Source organism: Lathyrus oleraceus, chromosome 4 (genome assembly GCF_024323335.1).
Source record: "Lathyrus oleraceus cultivar Zhongwan6 chromosome 4, CAAS_Psat_ZW6_1.0, whole genome shotgun sequence".
Taxonomy (NCBI): Eukaryota; Viridiplantae; Streptophyta; class Magnoliopsida; order Fabales; family Fabaceae; genus Lathyrus; species Lathyrus oleraceus.
In genome coordinates, this window is record NC_066582.1 from 474,379,269 (window position 1) to 474,407,261 (window position 27,993).

Below are 27,993 nucleotides of genomic sequence, written 5' to 3' on the forward strand. Positions count from 1 at the left end.
GTACTATAAAAATATTGGATCAAAGTCAAAGTCCAAGACCGGACCATATCGAGTTGAGTCGAGTCGGCCGATCAGACAGACAACGACGGGTGCACGTGTGTTATGTTTTATGGTAGTGTGTTTTCACTCAACCAAAAAGTGGATATCACTTGTGACCTAACTCATTTTTCCCACTTGAAATATATATGCACTACAAATATGTGTGTTCCCTACTACGTGGGACTAAAATGAATCTTTTCAAATTTACTTCAATTTATAATAACTCATACTTGTGGTCATTAATGCCAATAGGTGCTTCCAAGTCTCCATTCTAATTTTTCATTATCTCAAGAATTTCAAAAATCCCCCCACTTGAATTTAAAAAGGACGATTTTAAGAATAACGTCAAACTTTTTTAAGATTGTGCATAAGTAGAAATGTCTACGACTTAAACCTTTGTGTAGTAAGTAGGATTCCGATTCAATAAAAATGACACAATTTTACTTTAAAATACTTGCTAACATATAACCAAATTCATCTTCTCAAATCTAAAACATTAATTAAGCTATAGATTTCCCAGCCAACATATCAAACATAAATATGCAATCAATTTCAAATAACCCAACACATTACAGATTCCATAAATACTCCAATATCTCTCCCCCTTCTGAATTATAATCTGAACAACTAAAAAAAGTAAACAAAGCAGATGATTCATGTTAATAAATACAACCTCAAAGTAACATTTTTTTCCATCATCCATAAAAATACCGAAAAATTTCACAAATATAAATTAATAAACTATACCATAGTTTCTAGGTAATCCATAACTTCTCGCGCCTAACAACACCATCGTCAAAGAACTTTTTTAGTGCATAACCAATCTATAAAAAGTTCACATCTTAATCTCCTTCGACGATTCTACATCAAAACCCATAAAATTAAAAAGCATCAAAAAGTAAGATTCAAAAAACAGGATTCTTCATTGAAATCCATAAAATCAAAAGGTATAAACTAAATCCATAAAATCAAAAAGCATAAACTAAATCCTAAATGCACCATAGAAGCATCAATGGATGCATTTTGTTCATCCAATATCTCTTGAATCTTCACCATTTCTTCCTTCATATCCTTCCATATTCATTTAGAGATTCAAAAGAAGAACTCTAAAAAACAGATTCAAAAAAGTTAGAAGCAGAATGTGGAAGAACAAACACCGGTGTTATTTAACTCATTTTGCGTGAGAAGAAGATTGTCGAAGAACTAACCTTAACAAGCGAATAGAAACTTTTTGAGAAGAAGATTATTCTTGAAACTGAAATAGAGAAAAGAAAGAAATATAGGAAGATGAAGAAAAAGATCAATATGGAAGTGAGAGAAGCAAGAGAAGAGGGAAGTGAAAAGTGAGAGAAAAGAGAAAAGTAATGTGATCTGACATTGGAAAAAGAGGAAAGTTTAAAAAGTTGGATTAAATAAGTTTGTTTTGAACAAAATACATTAAAACTGGTTCTCGTCATTGAAAAAGTGAAAGGAAGTATAAGAAATAGCAAGCAATTTGGTTCAATATGGTAGTTTTGATGGAAAAAGAAAATTTTGGACCAAATTTACCCCCACTTTAGTGAGGTGGCAAGATTAGAGAAAAGGGAAAAAATGAGTTTTCCACTGCATCTTATTTTCTTATATTATAGATGTGCAGTTCTCGCTGCAATAGGAATATCACAATTAATTGTATTCATATTAACATGTTAAAAGTTAGATATAATATTGCATGAGGGGAATTCAACTCTTGAAAGAGTATTAGGGATGACAATGAGCAGATTTTGGATAAGGCACTATAGTATCCGCCCCCATATCCACAGTTGGAAAAAATCCCCGTATCCGAGTCCATACCCGCAGTTGGAAAAATCCCCGTACCCGAGCCCATACCCGCTTGGGTATCAATATTGGCACCTGTGTCCGTATCTTATGGGTATTTAAGTGCCGTACCCGTACATGTTATCCGCATTTCTAATAAAAATAAATATGTCAAATAGAAAATATCATATTATTTTAAGTTTTTAGCAACATTAAAAAGTTTTTTAAAAAATTTACGGTTGAATTATGAAATAAATGATCACTTATATTAAACATGTAGTAGTTTAGAATTGATATATTTTAAAAAATTGACACATTTATTTTTATATAATAATATAAATTAAAATATATATAAATATATATTGTGCGGATATGGGGCGGGTTGGATACTAAGGTGTCCATCCCCGCATCCATCATTACTTATTTAAGTGTTGTAGTACTTATGACAATTGTGAGTTAAGACTGTTTATGAATGAATGTTGCTTTGAAATTGTGTTTGCATCATAATGTGAAAACTTTCATATATTCTCCACACATATGACTTTTCCTTCATTAGAAGCATCTAGATGAAATATGTGTTCATCTATAAAAGTGACAAAATATCTTCAATCAATAGTATTGTTAACTCGTAATGGTTCACATGATTTATAAGGTTGGATTCACTAACGGGCATAATTCATACTAAAAATGCTTCTATTTTTATTAAACAATGATGAAAAACTCTTTTTCAACTACGTGTTTTGGTTCACTAGTCTATAGTGCAACAAAATTATATAATTCCCAAATTTGGAACAATTGCTTCCATATAGGAATGATTTTCCAATTTTTTTAGTAACACATTTCAAATACCGTGTAAATTTATTAACAAGTTACATTATAGTTTTGGCACATGGAGAATTGAGTCAAGAGTAATAGTTGAGAAATAATCATTCAATATTTACCCGGTTATTATATGAACAAACAGAATAACTACCAACCAAAGTGGAAAAGTATGGCCTCTCACTATGTAAAAGTATGCTTTATTTTTCAGTTAGTTGATCATACAAGAGAGGTATATATGGAACATAAAGGGCAAGGAAGAAAGCACTAATTTAGCCTTTAAAATCAAGAAAAACATTCTTCCTATAAATGACCAGTTTTGTATTAATTTTCAACACATTTTATGTATGTAAACTGATTAGCAATTATATTCTATATTTAAGACATGCATTTATAGGAAGTATATTTTCCCAGATTTCTATGCTACACGGGTGTTCCCTTCTTTGTCATCATCATCTGTATTCTATGTATATAATATACCTCTCTTGTTGTATGATTCATCACCTCACAAAATATAAAACATTTCCGCATGGTATGAAAGCTACATCTGAACCATCCCTAACTTATGTACACATTTTGTTTTCACGATGACAATGCTTTTCAACACAAGAAATCCAACACAAAAGTAGTTCTAAACATAACATAAATCATAATCAACGTGTCATTACCGACTTTAAAGCTCTAATTTCTAGCTTCACAAAATCACAGCTAAATTCTATTAGAAAATATGCTTAAATGCATATTTGGTCCATTTAGTTTGAGCTATTTTGATCTTTTAATTTTGAATGCGATTGAATTTGCAAGGTTTCCTATCCAATTTTATTTATGTGTCAACTTTATTAATGACAAGACAAATACTATTTAGATCCATGTCAACAATTAATAATATTTTAGTATCCACATGGATATTTTAATTTAAAAAGTATTTAAAATATTTTTTAAAATAGAAAAACAAGTTATAAAATCAAAAATCAGGATGTTCCATTCACATTCTTGAAGTGAAGTTGTGATTCAGAGTTGAGGTTTGACGAAGAAGAAGAACTCAGGAAGTCAAAAGGAGATAAATGAACGGGTTAAATATTGTGTAAGGTATGTATCGTTTTCCTTGTGGTCCCGTTAGTTTAGCTATGTTAAAGTATTCTTGTGGTCTCGTTTGGTTAGTTTTGTTAATGTATTCTTGTGGTCCAGTTTGATTAGTTTTCTTAATGTATTCTTGTGGTCCCTGATGTCAGTTTATGTTTGTTTGATTTCACATTTGTAAAAAAAAAGTTAGGCCAACTAAGACTAATAAGATTAGGTTGAGAATACATCATAGGGAAAAATTAGTTGAGACACCTGCTAAATGACATGTAAATGGGGAAATTATTGAGATGAATTGGAGTTAGGATGCCAATTATATGTCGTACATGGATATGATTAAGAGTGAGGGTTACATAAATATAAAGTGTTTGTGGTATTAGAACCCTGCATATAACTTTTCTCGTGGTCTTAGACCCTTAAACAATAATCAAAATGTACTGCAATTTTCAAAAGATGTTGTAAGCTATGATGTAATAAAATTGTATGTGGAGCATAGTGTGGGGATTCTTGAGATTATTGATGATAGTGAAATAGATGCTAACATTGAGAATGATCGTGAAAGTGATGTCAATGCACTAAGTTTAAAAGTGCAGATTTATTGAGGAAGCTGGTGAGTTAGATGCTAACATTGAGGCTGATGGTGAAGAAACACCTAATGGTATTGCTGAAGAAGTCATTATTGATTATAATGTTGTTGTTGAAGAAGTTAATACTGATGTTAACAATGAAACTGGGCAATAAGGTATTGATGAGGATTATGTTGCAAGTGAGGGTAATTTTGAGGATAGTGAGTTTCAATTTAATGAAGAATCTGAGGAGAGTGGGATGAACTGGACTAAGGTACTTCCCTAAGAAACTTTAGGTGAGGTTTCTAGTTGTCAAAACAAGAAAGACCGGACTGAGATGGTTCATGATGAGAGCGAGGATTCAAACCACTTATATACACCTCTAAGGAGTGATGATGAGGATGAGAGAATGAAGTATCCTACCTAAAAGTCTGACCAGGGAATGAAGTTTTAGCTAGGGATGATGTTTACTAACAAAGAAATGATAAGGGATGTTGTCAAGGACTATGGCATGAAAAATCAGAAGAATGTATCATTCAGAAGAATGATTCCAGCATTTACTTGTTTACATGTCATAGGAACTAGTTCCAACTGTTCAAGGCATCAGTGCCAATGTGGAGTTCAGATTGTGTGTGAAACACTTATATGGAAATTGGAAGAAGAAACACCCTGGGTTGAAATTAAAGGAAGTATTGTGGGAAGCTGTTAGGGCAACAACAGTTCCAACATGGGAAAGGGAAATGCAGAGAATGAAGGCAATGAAAGTGGATGCATGGAAAGATATGTTGGATGTCCCTGCTTGCCATTGGAGCGGATCACACTTCAGAACATATTCAAAATGTGACTTACAAGTGAACAACAGGTGTGAAGCATTTAATAGGGAAATATTGGAGCATGGGGAGAAGCCTATTATCACTATATTAGAAGGGATCAAGCATTACGTCACCAAGAAGATGACAAATCAGAAGGAGTTGCTACATGGTTACACTGGATCCATATGTCCTAAAATTCAACTGATTATTGAGAATAATAAGAAGCAAGCACAAGGGTGGACTCCTACATGGCATGGTGATGATGACCTATCAATATTTAGTGTCAACAATGGCATTAAAACTTATTGTGTGGATCTGAAAAAGAAAACTTGCTCATGCAGAAAGTGAGACTTGTCTGGTATACCTTGCTGTCATGTAATTGCCTGTATATAGAACATCAAGAAACAACCTAAGGATTATGTTGTTGCATGTTATAGGTATGACTGAACTGCATTTAAACTTGCTCTATTTTGTTTATGTATACTCGCTCTGTTTTGCTTATGAACATTTGCTTTGTTTTATTTAGGAAATATAGATTTATGGACACTTACTTAAACATTGTGTATCCAACTAATGGACCATAATTGTGGCCTATAGATAATTTGAATACAGTGACACCACCAGTGATGAGGAGAGTCATAGGTAGGCCGAAAAAACAGAGGAACAAGACAAATGATGAACCTAGAAATCTCCACATATTACCAAGAAGATTTTCAATTGTCACATGTGCAAAATGTGGTGCTATGGGACATAATAAGAGGAGCTGTAAAGACAAAAGGGAAGTTGGCAGGGCTATTTCAAAGGGTGGTAATAAGTCAAAGAAGACTAATAAAGTGAAAGGTGGAAAGGGAACAAAAAAGTCCAAAGAAAAGAAAACAAAATTTTCTCAAAGTTTACAAGCTCCTCAACCTACTCAAGAATAGTTTAATTATGACTTAAGTAGTTTATGACTTATTTTAGTTGTATTGTATGGTCGTATTTATGACTTAAGTAGTTTATGATTGTAGTTTATAACTTAAGTAGTTTAATTTTAACTCATATATTGTCTTGGATTTTATTTTAGATGTTCAAACAAGGTCCAACTTATAACAGAGTAACAATTTATAACAGAGTAACAATTATAGGTCTAACTTATAATAGAGTAACAATTATAGGTCCAACTTATAACAGAGTAACAATTATAGGTCCTAATTATGAACATATACAAATTATGAGAAATAACCCCAACTTATAACAATATAAAAGCAGCCGTATGCATTAAAAATGACATGAATAAATGAGCAATACCAACAACGTGAACATTACATGTATTTTCATTCAAAATGTATTACAATACACCTTACACCATTATATCAGACAACATAAGAGCATAACCTAAAACATAATCAACCTACAACCTATTTTATCAATATTGTCCCAACAAATGCAAACAACATAACAAACAACAACATTCAGTATACCTTAAATTGTTTCTTCAACATCTTCACTTTCTTCTTCAATTCTTCCTCTTTTACTTTGTATGATTTAACCGTCACCTTCTCTTTATTTATGTTCTTTAATAATGCAGTGATTAACTCTTTTAATATAGAATTTATCTCATCATCCAACTAAAACAAGTGACTACATTTTTTGTAACCTTAAATCTGTAAGCATCAATGCAAATGAAGTTGAATAAATCTCATTCAATATAGCGTTAACATTGAATCTATAAACATCAATGGAACAACTAATACATACCTTATACATCTTATATTCATAGAAACGCCGATCTGGATTAGCATATGTCCATTCCGTCACAAATGAAGCATCCAAACCACACTTGCATACGTATCTCGAACGATTTGAGGATCTATTTCTATGGCTAAAGACAGACTCTTGCAACATCTTCAATAGAAACGACGAGCTTGAATTTGATCTAAGATTTGAACACGACAAAAAAAAGAAGACGAATTTCAAGATGGAGGAAAAAAGAAGAACGAACACCATGGAGAGAAGGAGAAGACAAATTCTAGTATCTGACTTTATAATTTGTTTTTAATTTTTTAAAAAAATTTAAATATTTTCAAAATTTAAGTTTTCACATGGATATTAAAATAACAAAACCAACTAAGACGAAATCAAAAAATATTTATCACATTGTTAATGAAGTTGACACATAAGCAAAATAGATAATTGACTACACAAATCTATGCAATCAAAATTAAAAGAACAAAATAACTGATTTTGTAATATGAAAACCAATTGTTTAAAACGCCCAAACTGGGACCAAAAGTGCATTTAAACCTAGAAAATAAGAGTGGAAAACTCAACATAGAAACAAGGGCACATCCAAAAATCTGAATTATTGCTGAATTGCAAGGGAGAAGGGAAAAAAAATTTCTTCAACTTTGGTGATAATTTATTTATAGGTTAAACATAAGCAGGCTTATGGTACACTCAAAAATAAATTTATAATAATCAGCATGAAACTAAGAACTTATAACACAACCAAATATGCTTAGATCTGAATATTACAAAGATATTATGAAACTTGAACCAACACAATCACGCGATCTGCGAATTGCAAATATAAACCGCAAAAAGGAGTGAAGAAGAGAGAAAGCTACCTATACATACACACAACCACTCAAGAAAAGCTGAAAGGTTAACCAAGTTAATTGTCTTCTATTGCCTTCCTTCTTTACTGATCTCTCTATGCAGAGGATGCAACAGTCTAGGTCAGATGCACACGGGTCCCTGAATTCATTTTCTTATCCTCAATCCATGGCCAACATCAGAAACTGGTTGTCGGTATGCCAGTTACAATCTTATAATCAATTGGACGCAAGAAGCAGAAGAATAAAAACACAGTAGGGCAGAAGAATGATGCCTATGAAGGTTTACTCAATACTACCAAGTGCCACTGTAATAAACTTTATGTTATTGTGTGCTGCGTGTTAACCCTCCACGTGTAACACTTCTGTGCAAATGAAAGGGTCAATTAGTCATCCTGCGGGATATCAGAAAAATAGAAAGCGGAAATGAAAGAAAGCAGAAGGCACTACATATTAAGAATGTCTTTATTGAGATAGGTTCTTAATTTAAAAAGTCAATAAAACAAAAGAATCAACCAGCATAACGTTGGAGGAAAACAATAGGTTCACTATGAGTGAAAAATAGTAACTAAACATTGAAAAAATAGGCCAAGAAAAATGAGTCGGGATCTGTTGACACCGGGTGTCAAACATAGCATACTTTCACGTTGAATAATTCTTTGTAGAAATCAAATAAAATCAATCAAACCGTTGAATTATCTAATGTTATCATATCATGAGGATTATGTATATAAAATTTCAAACAATTTAAACATATGTTGCTATTTACATATATATTAAATAACTTATTCTACGTATTTTAAATTCTATAAAATTCTATGGATTGATTTAAAAGTTATTGAGGGTTTAAGTATGCTAAGATTGACATCTGGTGTCAACCTGACTTGGGAAAAATATATGCAAATGCCAAAATATAGACCGTTTTAAAAATGAAATCAGGAAAGATAATTGACCCAAAGGACTTGCATAGCAATCATAAAATTGATCCATTTTTGTCTCGGTTATACGGCATGTGATTATGGGAAGTGTGAACTAACAAAGGCCAAGTGGATTTGCATGCAATTTTAATGTTAATGAAGACAGAACTGCACAATACACAAACTTGGGGCATTTTCCAAGGGTTTTCCCATACAACATTAATCACCAAATTTAGAGGCCGGCGATGAAGAAAAATACTATGGTTTATGATGTAGTAACGTTAAACCAATTAACATCCTGGGGCCTGATATCCGGAAAATGAAATAGTTTGTCTCCGTTGACAGTTGGACAAAAATCCCTTGAGAAATACCCAGTTGAGAGTTGTAGGTAAAACAAGAAACAGAAAGAATATATATGAAGGTTAAAACCCCCAGACTCAGACCAGTTACAGAAAAAAGCAAGCAAAATGAGAAATATGGCAATGACTACATTTAAAGGTTAAGGAGGCCTCACCTTCCAGAAATTAGCTGATTCTGAGCACTGTTTACAGGGCCCTTTATATTGCTGAACCGCTTTGCTCTGCTCTCCTGTTCTTTCTCCACACGCATAGCAGCTACCTCCTTTTCCATGTTAGCTACTTCCCTTCTCATCTTCTTTGCCTCAACTTCCATGGCTTTGGTTAATGTATCTACCTTCTTTGCTAGCATCTGACAGATCATGACCATTGGAAATAATTAGCCAAGATTAAATTGTCAGGGATTAATATCCAAAAAAATTACTCCCTCCGTCCCAAAATAAGTGTCATAGTTGACACTTTCACACAGATTAAGAAAATGTGATAAATGAAAGAGAGAGAATGACAATTTTACCAAATTATCTTTATTTGTTATTGGTATATTTTTATTATCATTAATGCAAGGTGAGAGAAATAGTAAATTAAGGGTATTTATTGGAGGATAGAATTGGAAGATAAAAACTAAAATTGCATTGGAAACAAAAAGTGACCCTTATTTTGGGACAAAATATTTTTGCAAATGTGACATTTATTTTGGGACAGAGGGAGTAATATACAAAATGCTAACCTCAATAGCATCATCTTTATCTTTTAGGCTTTGATCTTTCTCATTAACAGCTTTCCTCAAGGCCATGACCTCTTTCTGCAGGAGATCATGTAAAACACCTGGAACACTATCCTCTGTATCCACTGTTGGGAACTCATTTGCCTTATCATCTGAATCTTCTTTCCAATTAACATCTGCTTCTCTCTCTCTGGTTTCTTCAAGAGATTCGTTAAAAGAATGGCTTTCAGGTGCTCCATTCAGCTGCATTTTACTCCTCTCCAGTGACCTTGTGCCCCCATCAAAAGATTTAGATGTTCCTTTGGCATTCTTCAATACTGCGCTAGACGATAAAGATGGCCTTAATTGAAAGGATGGTAACCTCTTAGGCAAAAACCCATTAGAGGTTGGTTTTGAGAAATGATCAGCTCCACCTAGAGATTGCCGACGAGAATTGCTCACACTTCTTCCCTCTGGGGTGCTGCGATTACTGCCATTAGAATTCCCCCTCAAACTCTCCTCTAGCACTTTAAGCCGTAATTGATATTTTTCCTGAAAATTTTAAGTATACCTTGAATAATTTAAGAACTAATATCCTATTATAATATATATGAACAGGCTTATTACTTTCAACTGTGCTTCAGACTTTGCTCTGCGCTCAACTATAGCAAGTTTGTCACGAAGTTGCTGCATTTCCCCCTATACGAATGCAGAAAAACTTATGTAAAATAAGAAAACAGAGGAAGAAAGGAGAGTAACAAAAGCTCAACCACTCAAGACACGTTAAAAAGCAGAGTAAAACAAAACAACATTACCTGCAAGAATCGACGTTCTTCAAGCCATTGTTTGACAGGCATTACTTTATCATTAGAATCTTTCCATTCATTTGCAACCACTGCAGCTACTCTATTTGCTGATACCTTGGCGCGGGCTAACTCTCGTTCAAGAGTTTTTATTTCTTCCTAAAGAAATGTCAAAAGACAATGTTAAAATAAAAATAACATCAACTAGATGTGATATAATAAATAAAACAACTGTGAGATTCAATAACTGAAGACGTTAAACATTACATTCAATTCTTGAACTTTCCTCTGATAATCTCTAACTGCATTTGCAGCTGCACCGCCAGCAAGGACGGCCTCTTCTAACTCCCTTACAGTTTGGGTGAGCTTTTCAACCTCTGCCACCTTTAGTCTATGCATTTTGTCCAGTATTTTATTTTCTTCCTGAGATAAGTGATGAAACAAAAAGTTAACAGTAACTTACATATTTAAGGTGCTCATATGCTGGGAAAGGAAAAAAAAAACATACAGGATTGAGATACCTGGCAAATCTCAATCTGTTTCATCAGCTCTTGATTTTTGTTTTGGAGATCATCCACCATGGAGGCCTTAAGCAGGGCAACCTGAACAGTCTTTTCAGCTTCAAGTAGTGCCGCTTCTTTGGATTTGGTAAGACGGTCTAAGGCTTTGTTATCATCTTGTAATTTAGCAATCTGCGAGGAATACATGGAAGAAAATTAAACCAAAAATCATTTATTAAATAGACAGATTCAGTCCCTTCAGCAATTCTTTCTCTCAAGGATTACAACATGAACTCCAAGAACAGGATAATACCTCTTGCCGAGCAAGCTTTAGTTCAGCCTCCAAAGGAGCAAGAATTGCTTCTATTGGGGGCATGTCGTCGTCCTTTTGAGCAGCATGTACCCTTCGAAGAGTAGCTTCAGCAGCAAACTGAGCTGCCATTGATGCTTTCTTTTCATCATTGATTTTCTTTATTTCAAGATTCTGCAAAAATATTCATTTAGTTGGTCTATAACTAACCTATGAAATCAAATCACTACTAAAGTGGATAAAGGCTCTAAGTAATACTTTGGTTTCTAGAAGAGATTCTGTTAATTTTAGCTTGCCGTCAACCTTTGACAGTTCTTCTGTCAGCTGAAATAAAGCAAAAAGAAGAAAGGTGAGTTAGATTTCAAATTGCCATAGAGCATGCAACAAAGCAATATGAAGAAAATGTAAAACTAGTATAACGAACATGAACAGGTACAAGCTTCAATGTCAAGTAATAACCAGATAAAAGACAATGTGAAGAATGATTCAAGTTTCCATAAAGCATGCAACAACACAATACGAAGAAAGTGTAAAAATAGCATGACAAACATGAACAAGTAAAAGCTTCAATGTCAAATCATAACCGTGTCTACAACAATGTGAAGAATGATTAAACTGAATAAAAGGAAAGCAAATCATCTTAACAATGAGATTGAATGCAAAACCCACTCAAAAATTAGCCCTGACAGTGAAAATATAAATACTATCTTATAGAACTATTGCGGAAAAAAGAAACGGACAATAGAACGTGGATAAGTGAACTGATAAAAATACATCAAAACTAAGGAATCTAGAAATTCAGCAAAGCAAAATAAAAGTGTTGTATCCTGCAAAAAAACTATATAGTAATCACATCAGATAACAAAATAGTTAAACCAATAACTTCATCTATTGTAGACTACAAAACCATTAAAAGAAAAATTGATATTATGAATAAGTCAACACACATGTACAATTAAGAGCTAACATACCGGAAAAAAAGGAGGGAGAACGAACAAGGATGAGTTATTTTTAAGAGAAAAACTAAACTGAAGAATCTAGCAATTTTGTAGGGTAAAATACAACAACCATTAAAACACCTTTCTGACAAAATCGAATCAACTGCATGGATCAAGCATAAGACCCTAATATCCTGCCATGAATCAAGTTCAGTGATAGACCATTTAAATATAAACCTCTTTTACTGGTTTAGCGTATATTTTTTCATGGTTTCCCTCTCTCTAAATTGGACTATCACTCAGTCGAGCCTTCACAATAGGGCTTCACTAGTCTCTGATAACAAGCTAGAACAAATTAAGATGAGAGGCTGTCAACTTTTCTACACAAGCAGCTGTCCCAACTTTCTCTCTAATGATTCCAATCATAATTATTATTTTCTTGTGTAACCCCTCATCCATTATAATATTCACATTTCTACAACACCGAACTTACACTCTAGTTGGCTCTTTACTGCCCAATGTTCAGCTCTATATAACATTGCAAGTTTAATAGTAAAAATTTCTTTTACGCTTGAGGAGTACTTTTCAATCACAAATCACCCTCAAGGCATTTCTTCATTTATCGATCCATGCTATACATCTCCTTTTATCTCCTCATCATCTTGTATAATGAACAAATGGTACTCAAGCTGAGGGACTTGTGATGTATGTTTTCCAATATTAACTTCTAGGCTAGGATTTCGATCTTAAAACTTGCATTCCATATACTTTGTTTAATTCTATTTAAGCAAAACTCACGTGCTTCCAGAGCTAGTTTCCATGGCTCAAACTTTCCCTTTATTTCTTCTCTCAACTCTCTAAGAGTATATATCATACCAAAAAAAGCATGCATTGTGGCATGGCTGCTTAGACATATTTAATTAGCACATCTAGAACAACGATAGAAGAATAAGGGATCAAATTTCGATCCTTGGTGAGTATTTAGTTATATGGAATATTTAGTTTCGCTGCCTTTGTGATCTAATGCTAGTAGTGAGCTATTCTCTACTAGGTCAAAATGACATAGAAGTATTTTATTATGAAAAACAAAAAATTACAGAATGACCTTGAATACAATATGAAACTATCGAATCTCCAAACTTCCTTTATAGTAAACAAAAAAATATATCAAAAGAAAAATCAATATTATCATAAAGTCAACACAAACCAAAAGTTAAGAATGAATGACATGCATAAATGAAAGAGAAAAGAATCCCCTTAAATGATTATAGCATAATTTGTTTTTATCTTTCGTTTTAGATAGTTGCAATTTGCAAAGGAATTGATAAAGACATTAAATAGTTTCAAATTTAAGTAAAAATAACTATATTAGACTAAATTGTCCACTTTTGAAATACTCTAAAATGTTATAAGCACTCTAGATTAATATTCCTTCTCGCTTATTCATGCATAGGGTTAAGTTAGGGAAAAAAATTATTTATCCTTGATTGTTCCTATAAATTGATGAATAAAAAAACAGAGAATATAAAAATAAAGATAAAAAAAATGGCTGGAGTATTAAAATAAATGTTTCCAAAGAACATTGAGACAAATAGAAAGTATCAAACTATTCTAAGTTCCTAATGTGTCAAATGCCCTATTTTTATTAAATACTTTCTAATTTTATTTATTAGAAACCAAAAACCAAGATATAAACCTGAATCATTTTCTGTGCAAATTATAGCCCAGTCAGTTTATACCACCACATAGATTCAGGTTATAAAAGCAGAAACTTCAATGGACAACAAGGGATGTATTACAACATCCAAAGCTTTGTCATATCCATTACAGTATTGGATAGTGGCTTTATTAAAAATATAACCGGGCAATGGATTTTCTACATATGGTCAATGCAACACAAGGAAGCGATTATCACAATGACTTAATGAGAATGCAAGATTTAACTGAGGCGATTTCTTTGAAAAACCAAAAAAGTAATTGCTGGAGAAATTCCTACACACTACATGGCACAAATGTGAGTAATACTAGTAGTATCAATGCAAACGCCAAAGGGGCTTCTTTTCCAATGCATTCCCATGTGTACTTAGACACATAATGATAAGATTCAATACATTTTTCATGTGCAACTTCAATGTTCAAACATTGTCACCGACTTATCATACACTAAAGATCTTAAGGATAAGTTTGGATTGACTTAATAAGTTTTACTAATGGGTATAAGCACTTGTGAGGGTCATGGTTTTAAATTGCAGTCCGCACCCGCAATTGCAGCCGCAATATTGCTGATGTAGCATCCGCAACCGCAATTGCCGCTATTAAAAATCACATGAGACAATTTCGCCCATTTTTTTTTCAAGTATATTCATCAAAACTCAATTTACTTCCTATGTATTGAAAATTCTTAACATCAAATATTTTTTAAATATATATTTCAAAACACCTCCCAATTAAAATTCACACCGCAACAGACACAATGGGTGTCGCAGCAACCGCAATAACCACAATCGCAATATCCGCAACAGCAATCTAAAACAATGGTGAGAGTGTTTGGGAGTGCGTATGGAAACACCTTATGATATGTCTATAAGTTGTTTTCAACTTATTTTTATAAACTCTCCAGCTTATTAAAACAAGCTATAGTTTATACAAAAAAAAATATATTTTTGTTTTATCTTTTGTTATAGAATAGTTTATACATAATAAGGACTTAACTAAGTTGTTTATCTATCCATGATGCAAAAGACTTTCAAACATGCTAATGCTAATAATATGATCCAATTAGGAAATAAAATAATACTATCATATTTACTCGCAACATGTAAATTAGTAATCAGTAATTAATATAAACATAATTAAAAAAAACGGCTAAACAATAGTAATAACAATCCTAAATTGAACTATAAGAAGAACGGCAAGTAAGAATTAAAGTTGACCTCTTCAACGGCCTTTTCTCTGAGCCGTTCAGAGTGCCTCAACGCTTTGATCTCGGCTTGTGCTTCTGATAATTCCCTATCCTTATCTGCATACACACACAAACACGAACAATGAACACGAAGCTAACTATTTATAAACAAAAATTAGCTGTAAAACTCTTCGGATCGAACAGCATTTTCACACCTCGAACTTCATTCTCTAGACGATTAAGCTCCACCTTCACTGGATCCGAACCGTGCAACAGATTCATGAACTCGTCGGCGTCCATACTCGGTTGCCTCGCGGAGCCGCGTCTCCGCAACGAGCTTTTCCCCTCCTTGAACGATCCAGACACCGTAAGCGGCGCCGGCGTCGCCATTTCTCCTCCGTCGCCGGAAACATCCGCCATCGCCTCGCCGATCTAGCCGAAATCACTTACTCTTTCTCACATTCAAATGCCGGAGACTCGAGATTTGGAATCACGCACGCGCTTAGGAACGAAATAGAAATTACGTACACCGATTAGAGTGTAGAGAGAGAAAGTTGAGGTTGAAAACGGTGGATTTAGAGAGAGAAAGTGAGAGAATAAGATGCTTTTGGTTGTTTCTTTCTTCCTTCTTCGTTTTGTTTGCTTCTCTCTCTTCCGTGCTTGTTTTGTCTCCTATCTTTCTTTCTTTCTTTCTCTGTCTAGTTTCTGATTTAAACGAGTGAGATTTAACGAATTAATTAACGAAAAGTGAGTGAGCCAGTGACTGAAGTCTGAAGGTTTTGTTTGTGCTGACCGCTCAGAGAGGTTAAGCGGTTTTTTATTTCTAATTAAAAGAAAAATAAATAGTATTCTTGAGCAGGGAGTATAGTGAAATGATATCTTGAAACTCTTAATTACACCTAAACCTTATATATTGTATATAAATATCATTTTTTTAAACTCTTCTACCAAGTAAGAACAATTTAGTTATTTTTAAATTAAGATTAACTCAAAAAAAACACAGCTTTTTTTCTATCTCTTTTATAATTTTATACAACTATCTTCATTTTCTCTCATCAAAATAACTCTCGATAGAACTCTCTCTCATTAAAAACACTTTCTCTCATCACAACTATTTCTCAATGCACGAAGGTTACCTCTCTCCCCTCTCACTGACCGACGGTGAAACGACGCTCAATCACATATTTCTCCTCTCATAACTATGTTTCTTTCTTCGTCATCTCTTTTGCATTATTATAAGGTTAGATGTTATCCATTGTTGTGATTTCTTCTCTTTCATTATTCTCTTTTTTGGGTTCCTATTTCTTGTTGTTTATTGTGTTCTTAACAGAGAAAAATTTAAAGCGGAATAAGATTTAGGGTTTATATCTTTCAATTTAAATATCAGCACACATGCTCTCCATTGTTGTGATTTTTTCTCTCCTTTTATTCTCTTTTGTGTTTCCTTTTTCTTTTTGTTTATTCTGTAGTTGGAATAAGGAGATTGAAAGAGGAATAAGATTTAGTGTTTATCCCTTTCAATTTAAATGTCAACACAGACTCATTCAAATTGAAAGAGGTATACCAGTAACCATCTTTTTTTTCTATTGTTGCATTAACAAGTTAAATACTTTTATTTTTTTTGTTGGTGTAGGAATAAGATATAGGGTTTATCGGTTCTTAATGGTTTAAACATTGCGTCATCTAGAAAGTTAAGAGAAATTTAAATAAGTAAGACACTACGTAGTTATATTTTTACTGTTGTATTTTATTTATTTAATGAAATTAACAAAAAAAAATTCATAACTTCTAAGCACGTATGAAATGAAGATGATGAAAGATACGAGAGTTAACTTGGATTCTGATGTGAATCGTATTAATGAAGATGAAGTATGTACTTCTGTGGGAGATGTTAACAATGAAGATAAAGTGAAAGTCGTTTGATGATGATGATGATATTGTGCAAAGTCAATCAAAACTTGCATTAAACATGGCTACAAGAATGAAGAACCATCCAAGGAAGCGAGGGCAAGGGACTAGGTTGAATTTGTAATGCAGAATGATGTTAATCTTGGGGAAAGTCAATTAAGAATATTTAGTTTATATTTAGAAAAGATGTGTTGTAGTGCATAACTTGACAATTTATGGTTCTATTTTAATTTTATGCATAATGTGTTGATTATGTTATAGGATACAATGTGTTGAGAATTTGTGGTGTTACTGTGAAATGAACAAATATATGGTGTTTATATGTATGGGTGTCATACCCCAATTTTGTCCGACCATTTTGGTTTAATCCATGAGATTTCTTTGTTTCAAAAGTCTCATATTTAGAATTTGCATTTTTTAGAAACATGTATGTTTTTTTTTTTAAATTAAAAATCCCATATTTAGATTTTTGTATTTAAAATAGAATTGTGTTTTTTAATTAAAAGTCCCATGTTTAGATTTTTGTATTTAAAATAGAATTGTGTTGTTTAATTAAAAGTCCCATGTTTAGATTTTTGTATTTAAAATAGAATTGTGTTGTTTTTAAATTAAAAAATTCCATATTTATATTTTTGTATTTAAAATAGAATTATGTTTTTTTTTTTAAATTAAAAGTCCCACATTTAGATTTTTTGTGTTTAAATTAGAATTGTGTTTTTTTTAAAAATTAAATTACTATACTTAGTTTTTGTGTTTAAGATTAGAATTATGTTGTTCTTTAGATTAATTCATTATACTTAAGTTAGAAATATGTTGTTTTTAAAATTAAGTCATTTTACTTAAGTTAGAAATATGTTGTTTTTAAAATTAAGTCATTATACTTAAATTAGAAATTTGTTGTTTTTAAAAGTTGAAATTGATTAGCATAAATAAATATTGAGTTAAATTTTGAAAAGCTTAAAAGATAATTACATAATTAAAATTTAATTCAATAAGTCTCAAATAATCCAAACACACATTTTATCCTTAAAAAAAATTAAACTAAATAGTTACTTCTCAACTAAGTGAAATTTGCTGCAAAAAGGTCCCTAATTTACAGCCTACTCTTTCTTTCCATTCCATCAAAGCCACCTCACAGCTGTAACCTGCAGAGACCAAAACAGCTTATTTTAAAAGCACTTTTTAAAAGAACTTAAAAAACTGAAAAAACAACTAATAAATCACTCAGTTTGAAGCTTTATCCAGAGGATTAATTGGAACATCTGAAAAGGCATTGCAACAATGGCTTAAAGAAGAACAGATCAAATCCCACATAATCTGGGATGAGAAAATAAAAAAAACAGGAGTGCTTTAAGGCTTAATCTCTTCTTCATAATACAGAGAAAAAAAAGTTAGCAAGAACGGAGCAAGAAATTTCTTCTAAAAAACCCTAAACCATAACAACAACACAGAGGCTTTTTTTTTTCTTCAAAAAACCAGAAAGGCACGGCAAGAACAACAACATATGCACAACAAAAAATTTCTTCTAAAAACCTATTCACCTACAAACAGAAGAACAATCATAGCCCAACGATTTCGAACCAGAAAAATTCCAGATGAAGGGAGTAGCATAAGGAAAAGTGATTGAAGAAAGCTTACCTGAGACATTGCCGAAAGTTGCAGAACGTCGGACTAGCTCCGACAAGGTTAGCCTCTGTTGTTTTCTTGATTTTCTTGTTAGAATTAGGTTCCTCGTGTTGCATTTATCAATAATCTCATGATAATTGTTTGAAACTATGTTTAATGGCTATTTAATTTCACTTTGAATATTTAGGGTTTATATGTAGATTTTGAAATTAATTGATTTTGATTTGGGGTTTGAAAATTTGAAGACCGGATTCATAATAAAGATAAATAGACGGTTAGGATGGTACCCTCATTTTTCATTTTCGACCATCCCTCGTCGGAACCCGAGACGGAGGTGGCGGTTGTTGTTGTTGTTGTTACGTAGAGGGAGAGATACTGAACAAAGAATAGAAAGAATGAGGACTCTGCTTCTAATTTGTTTTCCTTTCCCATTATTTTATTATTCATTCTTTTGTTTGTTTGTTTTTTATATGGACGTGCCATGAGGAGGCTTTTATTCTACTTTGATTTAGTCTTTTTTTATATAATATTTAATTTTTTTTAATTTTATTTTATAAAATCAATACAGGAAAAGAGTAATGCCCCTTCCCACGTTTCCTTGTATTTTATTTATTTATTATAATTTTTTTTAATTTTTAGTTTATTAATTTAATTTAGTTTTAATTAATTAATTAACTAATTAGAATTTTGATAAATTGAGCTTTTGAGCAAGTTATGTTGTTATTCTCTCTCTCATTTTGAAATTAAACCTCTCCCTCTATTTCTATTTTTATTTTAATTTTATTCTCAAAATTCAATTAATACTGTTTGTTTTAATTAGTAAATATTAATAGATTAAATATTATTTTAGTTAGTTAAACTTATTAATTAAATTTAATTAACTTGATTAATCAATTGAAATAAATTTTAATCAATTATTCTTGATGATTAATTCTAATTAGTTTAATTAATTGACTTAACCAATTTTAATCGATAAATTTTTCTAATTAAATGTATGTTCTTCCAATTAATTTAAATTGACTTAATTAAGCAACTTGACAGTTATAAAATCAATTCTTTCAAGATAAATACTCTCGATCTAACACCGAGCAATCCTTCTCAAACATGATTAACTTCACATCGATACAAATTCAAATCATTTTCCGAATCAAACATAATTTCTAAAGAAAATTCTTTTATAATTTAAAACTTCGGATGAAAAAGAGAATGGGAGGCGTCCGCTTCACTATCTCTCGAGTATTCGAATGATTGGCGTTCGCCATATCGCTCGAATTCTCGTCGTCTAATTAAGACATTAATCGTATAAAATTCAACTCATTTTTCTAAATTAATATAATACTTCAAAAAAAAGTTTTGACTTATACACTTGGGATGAAAAGGATATAGGAGGCGTTCGCTTCACTATTTCTCAATTACTCGAATGATTGGCTTACGCCATATTGCTCGAATATTTGTCACCCAATTAAAACTTTAACAAAATACCAATGTCAAATCACTTTCTCCAAATTAAATATAATTTCTAAATTCAAATCATTTTTAAACTTCAACAATAATATTTCAAATTACGTCTTCTAAATCAACTACAAATCCTAAGTCCTAAATTCTAAATTTCAGATAATAAAGGGATAGGAGGCGTTCGCCTCACTATCTTTCGATCATTCGAATAATTGGCGTACGCCACATTGCTCGAATCTTCGTCATCAAATTTAAAACACAATCGAATAAATTCAAATCACTTTTCATATCAAACCCAATTTCGCAAAATAAACTTTAACTAAAACTTCAAATGAAGAGAATGGGAGGTGTTCGCCTCACCATTCCTTGATTATTTGAATAATTGGTGTACGCCACATTGCTCAAATCATCGACTTTTCAAAACCTATTAATTCAAATTCAAATTATTTTCAAATACAACATCTAAGAATATTTTTTTTTACAATTTAAACTTCGGGTGATAAGAGATGGAAGGCGTTCGCCTCACCATCTCTCGATTATTTGAATAATTGGCGTTCGCCATATTGCACAAATCATCGACTTCCGATTATTCTAAATAAACTTGGATAAGGGAATAAGGGGCGCTCGCCTCATTATTCTTTGAATAAGCAAGTAGGAGGCGTACGCCTCACTACCGTGCACGTTCAACATCCATAAACAAACTTTAAAAATAATTCGAACGAAAAAGGAATAGAAGGCATTCGCCTTGTTATTTCTCGAAAGGATTGGACGATTGGTGTGCACCATATTGCTTAATCTTTCGTCGTTCTTCTTCAAAATACCGAACATATTAAACTTAATTCCTCGCCCTCATGCGACCAACAACTTAAAACTCTTTTCGAAAGAATACTGTTAATCCTTTCTAATGCGCACAACAAACTAACGCTTAAGCCTCCGCCGAGAGTAGACAAGCCAGCGTTTAGCCTTTAGGACGCGATCTACACATCCTTTCATTAAAAGACACCAACAAAATCGTAGTTCCCCGAACTACGAATGCTCTGACTTCCTTATTGCACCATAAGGATACGTAGGCACGAGATTACGAGATCTTGGCGAGCACACTAATAAAAAACCTCCATTTTCCCCTTTCTGAGGTCTTCATCCATCTCTATTATCAATTCTAATCACTCGAAGAAAGCAAGTAACATTCAACTAACATTCAAATAGCAAATTAGACTAAAAGGTTCCCGTTGAGTACAACAGACGTGAGGGGTGCTAATACCTTCCCCTTGCGTAATCGACTCCCGAACCCGAATATGGTTGCGACGACCATTATTCTATTTTCCTAAAGGTTTTATCGATATTTCCCTATCCCTTCATTGGGATAAATAAAGTTCGGTGGCGACTCTGTTTGAACTAAATTTTTTCCGCGACCATCGCGAGGAATCGTATTTTTCGAGATGCGACAATGGGTATGTAATGTTGTTATCTTTTGATGTTTGTACTACATATTTAGTAACTAATATGGATTGGTTTTGATTCTCTGCACATATTAACCAAACTTTTAATTGTAATAATCAAATTTTTTAATGCATTAATCCACTTTTCTTTACCAATGTTGCATTAACCAAGTTTTTTTTTTACATCTTAATACTATTGACACTTCGGAAAAAAAATTGACCAATCTTTGAACTATATTAAACAAGTTTTCAAATTGCACGAACCAATGTTTTTTTTATCACTTTTATTGAATCATTGACACATATTAACCAAACGTTAGACTTTATTAATCAACTATTTGCACCAAATTAATCAAAAGAAAATCTACCACTTAATACTCTATATTGTAGTATATTAACCAACATTTTATAAATTATACACACCAAAAAAATTTAGTACAACATTTACAATACTGCAACACGACAAAAGTGACTTCTCCCCAAACAACTTGTTGCTTACACCATCAAAATAACCATCATTAGTGTAATGTAAATCACATGACAATGGTATGTAATATTAATCAATATTAGAAATATGATTGAATACCATACCATCATGCACAAGTTTTCAAACTTGTCTTTATATTCTTCAAACTACCATAGATATGTAGCAACCATTCACGAAAGACACGAGTTTGATCCATATGGAATTGTAGTATCCATTGAATTAAAATTAGCTTTAAAGCATACACTTAATAATATGTTTTAACTTCCTCTACACAATTAAAACACATCTCAATTACAGGAACCCAATGTGAATCATCATCATTACCACTACCATTATCAACTTCTACATCTTCACCTTGAATACTTCCATAATTTATTGAAATGTTCCAAATGACCGTTCTCTTTTAATCTTGGCAGAAAGTATGACACTAAAAATGCATAAAATATGTCAATTAGATGTAAAGTTGGTTAATGGTGTGTAACAACTTGGCTAATGTTATGTATGTGTTGGTTAATAAAAACCCAAATATGAGTAAAAATTTATAACATTCTTTATTATAAAATTGATTAATGGTGTGAAACAAGTTGGTCAATACAGTTCATAATATGGTTATGAATAAATATATGATATCAATTAAAAGTAAATAAAGTTAAATAAAAGTAAATAAAGTTGGTTAATTGTGTGCAACAACTCAGTTAATGGTGTGTATACAATGGTTAATAAACGCTCGGACATGAGTAAAAGTTTATAACATTCTTTATTTATCTTTAAATATAAATATCTAAAAATATGAGTAAAAAAAAGAATATTGATATCACAATACTAAAAAAAATACATACAACGACACAAACATTATTACGTTCCTTCGAAGTATATATATATATATATATATATATATATATATATATATATATATATATATATATAGAGAGAGAGAGAGAGAGAGAGAGAGAGAGAGAGAGAGAGAGAGAGAGAGAGAGAGAGAGAGAGAGAGAGAGAGAGAGAGAGAGAGAGAGAGAGAGAGAGAGAGAGAGAGAGAGAGAGAGAGATGGATAGATAGATAGATAGATAGATAGAGATAGATAGATAGATAGATAGATAGAGAGAGAGAGAGAGAGAGATGAGGCCAGAAATTTTGAGTAGTGAGGTCAATATAAGATTTTTTTTAAACAATCATGTTTTTCAATTTAATTACCAATATAACCAATTTTTCAAAATAAATAACCAACTTCTTTAACTGATGCGCTAGTTGAACGGGCGCATCCAATAAACCCTAAAAGGAGGCGCCAACTCCATTGACGCATGTTCCCTATTTCATTGCATGTAGGCGTCATGGTAGCTAGCGCATGTATGTGTCCTTTAGTAAATGCTCCCATACATATGGCTCATGCATGTGCTTGTGTGTGTAGTGCCTAGGACTTTGGCGCATGCATTTCATGGTTCATCTATAAATAACTTCTGCATCTCCCATATTTTGCACACTACTTCTTACCCCAACCCCATTTTCTTTCATTCTACTTCAATCACCTTCAATTTTGTTTTTTTTAATCATGTCTGAATACATTCACAAGAGAAATATGGATTTAATCTTTTCAGCAGTCGCACCTCCGATAAAGATTCGACTTTGGAATATAGATTCATTAGAACGTCTTAATCGGACGTTGGACCGTTGGTAAAAAGGAGAAATTGCAGATGGTGAAAAGATTAGAAGGATTCAATAGCTTGAGTCCACGTTCAACCAAAATGGAGAAGTGCGTGAATAAGTGGATATTAAGACTGACAGAGACGTTCACAGGATGGTGCATAACATGTTCCAAATTGTTTTGGTGGTTGTAATCGCTTAGTTATAGTAATGGTATTTTAATTATTGTAGTTGTTTGTGTTGTTGTTTATGTGTTACTTGTGTGTTGAATGTGTTATATTTGTTTGTGATGGTATTTCCTCACAAAGTTATCATATGAAATAAATTTTGTTTTTTATATATTGCAAATGAGGTACATGTAGAATTATCTTGTTGTGCCTGTTCCAACACTAGGACAGTTAGTACGATTATAACCTGGATGACGACATGAACTACATAATCGAACTATTTTGTTCGTCGTATCCATTTCGGTCTGAATACGGGTGCTGTTTGAGCGACCCTTTTCGCATAACTTCATTGTTCCAGAGAATGTCCCCTTGATATTCTGGCTAGTAATCCTCTTTTGCAACTACTGAAAAACTAATTTTGTAAACATTGGATAGGCTTGTGACTTTGTAAACGTCAGATAGTAAGTAGGATGGATCCCTTCGAACCTTTGAACATGCCATAATGACATGGGAGCAGGGCGTACGAAAGGCTTGGAACTTTCCACAGTCTCACCAACCTCTATCTAGTTCCACTTTGTATTATACCATCAACATGCCTTCCTTGTGATCCATGGACTCAACAACACCGTACCAACCTTTAGTACAGTCAAACACCATGACCACGTGTGTGTTTTCTTTGGCAAATTCGTATCTAATGAATTTCATTGAAGCATTACTGAACAACTGCCCATATTGCAACATTGAACTCCATTTGGAATGTCTGGTCTCAAACAACGCCTCTAACCTGAAATATGTTGTCTGCATTAAAGTGGTTATATGTAGGTTTCAGATGCCTTTGAAGAAAGAGTTCATTGATTCCACAAGATTTGTTGTCATGTGGCCCTAACATTGATCGTTGTCGTATACCCTAGTCCACTTCTCCAATTGAATATTGTCGATCCACCGTACTGCATTTACGTTTAACAATATGATGTCTTCGCGGTAGTGTTTGAAAGAAGGTTCTGGTAATGCATAACCTGCGTTGACAACCTTCTTCCGCAACGTTTTGTCTTTGATCTCCCACATAAAATTCTAAGCGATATGTCTAATGCAGAAGACATGCGTCAACGGAGGATCCTGCCAGCCATTATCAATGTTTTTGTATGCACTGACTATTGAAGGGTGTCAGTCAGAGATCAAACATAAGTTAGGTTGAGGAGCAATGTGCAATCAGAGATTTCTTAGGAAAAACTCCATCCCTCAACAGTATCCCCTTAAACTAGGGCAAAGGAGATTGGAAAAATGTTGTTGTTGTTGTCATTTTGTGTCACTGTCATCAGTAATTTTCCTTTATATTTCCCGTACAACCATGTACCATCAATTTGTATAATAGGTTTACAGAAAGCAAAACCTTTGATGCATGGTTGATACGCCCAGAAGAGATGGTGGAATATTCAATTTCCAATAGCACAAGTCTCATATGGGGTATACGCCGGCAACGTTTCCAACTTGACAATAGTCCCTAGAGCATACTGTTTAAGAGCCATCAAGTATTTTGGAAGTTGTTTGTAAGACTCCTCCCAATTGACATACACTTTTTCAACCGCCTTTGTCCTAGCTATCCAAGCCTTCATGTATGATGGAGTATAGTTATATTATGCTACAATATGTGAGATTATTGTACTCACCTTTAACGACGGATTATTACTAATGGAAAACAAAATTTCATCACATATTAATTGAGAGCTAAGTTTCCGATGGTCTTGCATTGGGTTTGTGAGCATGCATGTGTAAACTGGACCCATGGATCCAATCTCTCAAGAATCACTCCTCTTTCGTTACGAAGCTGACAACTTGAAATAGAGCATCAACTCACAACACTCAACATCTGCAACACTAATAATCAACCTCTGCAACACTCCACCTTTACCATACTCAACCTCTGCAACATTATGTCTCTATTGACTATGGGTGATGAACATCGAGAAACAATCGACAATATCTTGACATTTGTATGTTATTACTTCTTTTTACTTATTTCGTATTTATTTCTTATTTATGTTTGTATATTACTTCTTCTTATTTTATTCTGTACTTATGTTTTATTAGGACCCAAAATGATTTTGATGCCGTGTACATGAATATGTACCCCACGATCCTTTGATAGAACCATATTTTCGAGGATGCGGTTTTGGTAATCTCCTCAACATAGTCTCGTAATCAGTTGACTATAAATTTATTCTTGCTTTGTTGGAGAGATAGAGATCCAAGACCCACACATTTCACCTTCCTTTCGGTGAGTGTACTGTCACACTTGAGGACGTCTACATGTTGTTGGGTCTACTTATCGATGGTAAGACTGTAAATGGTAGAGTTAACCAGGATAAGTCTATTTGCAATAAATTATTGGGTGCCCCTTTGTGTGACGACCAAGCTGCGGGAGAGACATATGGTCAAGCTAAGGGGCAAGGTATTAATTTAAGATATCTCAAACAATATCATGCGAGTATAACATTGATCGAAGAATCTACCGAGTATGAAAAAATAATTAAAGTTCAGTATTATATTATGATTTTATTTGGTAATTTTTTATTTCTCGAAAGTACTGGTAATGCGGTAAATATTATGTATTTACCATTGTTACGAAACATAAATAAGGTAAGCACATATAGTTGGGGTTAAGCTATTTTGCCCCATCTATATAGTGCGATGTGTAAAAATGCCAAAAAAATAATACTTGTACGTTTTATTAATGCACATATTTGCAACAAGCATGGGGTTGATCAAGAATGTTGTCACTCGCCCCGGTAAACGAGAAGTCGTTCATATTCCCGTTTGCAACAAAGTAAGTTTTAAAACTTTACAATATAATTAATTAGACTTTATATTACAATTAACTGTAAATAATCTTTTTCAATTGTTTTTGATCTAGGCAGTCAGTTAGAGGGATGAACTACAATAGGTGTCTTAAACACGCTATAGTAGTCTATCGCAATCTATTGGGTTACACTGGACCAGACGATGTAATACTCCTACATAACTCTATTTTGATTTAAAAATAATTATCAAATTATTTATCATCTAATCATGTCGTGTTGTTGTACAATTCATCTATAGACCATATTTGGGTTTTGATCATCAGGTTAACCATGATGATGATGCAGTTTGGACAGCAAAAACACCAATTATCTGGTTCACTACTGTGGAGATGCACCAGAGTGACCGGGTAAAACTGCAGTTCAGCATGCAACAACAAATTCCAAAACCTCCAACGTATTTGGGAGATTGGCATAAAAAAAGAGTCGATGTCCAATGAGATTATTTCGACTAGAGAGACTTCACAAAAGAGATGTGTCGTCATTTGAGGAATCGACGACAACACATCTTAAACGAACCAATCATACATGGTGTTAGACCAACTCAACAATATATGACATGGTTTAGGTTAGTTACAACGCAAGAATTTGTGTTTGAGCAAAGATATTTGATTGAATCACGCCAACTAGCTTCGTCATCATACGCCCAACAACAAGTCCACGTCTAAGAATAATGTCAAACCACTCAAACCCAACGACCAACCTCACATCATCACCCTACCACATACACCCAACCTCACAACCCATTCATGCCACACACCCAACCTCAAAACCAAGAATCAAAAACTATCCACCAACAACCAAACGCACCCAATACAATAATCTATAGCCCATATGATTCATATAATTCAGGTCATCATAGCCCCTCACCAATGACCACTCAAATATCCCATCACCATAACATTCAACCATTGTTTAACTATAGTACACCCTAGGAACCATTGATTCGTTTCCAAAACGATTCAATATCCCAATTCAAACAACTATACCGTCCAAAATTCACCCAACCACATTGACCCAACTACGACAATATGGGCACCAAACTCAATTACGGAAGCGTTGTTGGCAAGAACCATCCATCTATTGGGAACAAATGATGACACATCTATCAAATACCATTTGACCTTTCACCGGATTTTCAAACCAGCCATCATTGGATCATGTCAGCACTCGAAGACCTCAAACACCTCAGGAAAAATGTGGGAGACCTCGAAGACATACTAACACACCTGGATGTGGAACAGGGGGACGTTTCAATCGGGTCATTCATTGAATTTCTTG

The 27,993-nt window shown here is 33.2% G+C and overlaps 1 protein-coding gene and 1 long non-coding RNA gene across 3 annotated transcripts; both read right to left on the reverse strand.

Annotated features, from left to right (window-relative positions):
• Nucleotides 1-565: 565 nt before the first annotated feature.
• Nucleotides 566-1,661, reverse strand: LOC127076259 (uncharacterized). Its single transcript, XR_007786784.1, has 2 exons — nt 1,248-1,661; nt 566-1,145 (listed from the first exon to the last, which is right to left on the reverse strand). It is a non-coding gene; the product is annotated as an uncharacterized LOC127076259 (long non-coding RNA).
• A 5,880-nt stretch (nt 1,662-7,541) lies between these two features.
• Nucleotides 7,542-15,942, reverse strand: LOC127076260 (microtubule-associated protein 70-2). Of its 2 annotated transcripts, none has more exons than XM_051017861.1 (11): nt 15,349-15,942; nt 15,165-15,250; nt 11,552-11,617; nt 11,297-11,467; nt 11,005-11,175; nt 10,751-10,906; nt 10,496-10,642; nt 10,308-10,379; nt 9,705-10,232; nt 9,136-9,329; nt 7,542-8,069 (listed from the first exon to the last, which is right to left on the reverse strand). In XM_051017861.1, exons 1-11 carry the CDS (start codon nt 15,551-15,553, stop codon nt 8,030-8,032), a joined length of 1,836 nt encoding a protein of 611 aa, XP_050873818.1. In that variant the 5' UTR covers nt 15,554-15,942; the 3' UTR covers nt 7,542-8,029. The 2 variants fall into 2 exon arrangements, with proteins under 2 accessions (XP_050873818.1, XP_050873819.1); XM_051017862.1 differs by having other exon boundaries at nt 7,542-8,099.
• Between the last annotated feature and the right edge of the window lie 12,051 nt (nt 15,943-27,993).

Coding starts and splice junctions, on each gene's coding strand:
- LOC127076260 (XM_051017861.1), bottom strand. CDS start 15,553: ATGGCGGATGTTTCCGGCGACGGAGGAGAAATGGCGACGCCGGCGCCG. Junction 10,907..11,004: donor AACAGATTGAGATTTGCCAG/GTATCTCAATCC, acceptor CACTTATCTCAG/GAAGAAAATAAAATACTGGA. Junction 10,643..10,750: donor GGAAAGTTCAAGAATTGAAT/GTAATGTTTAAC, acceptor ACATTTCTTTAG/GAAGAAATAAAAACTCTTGA.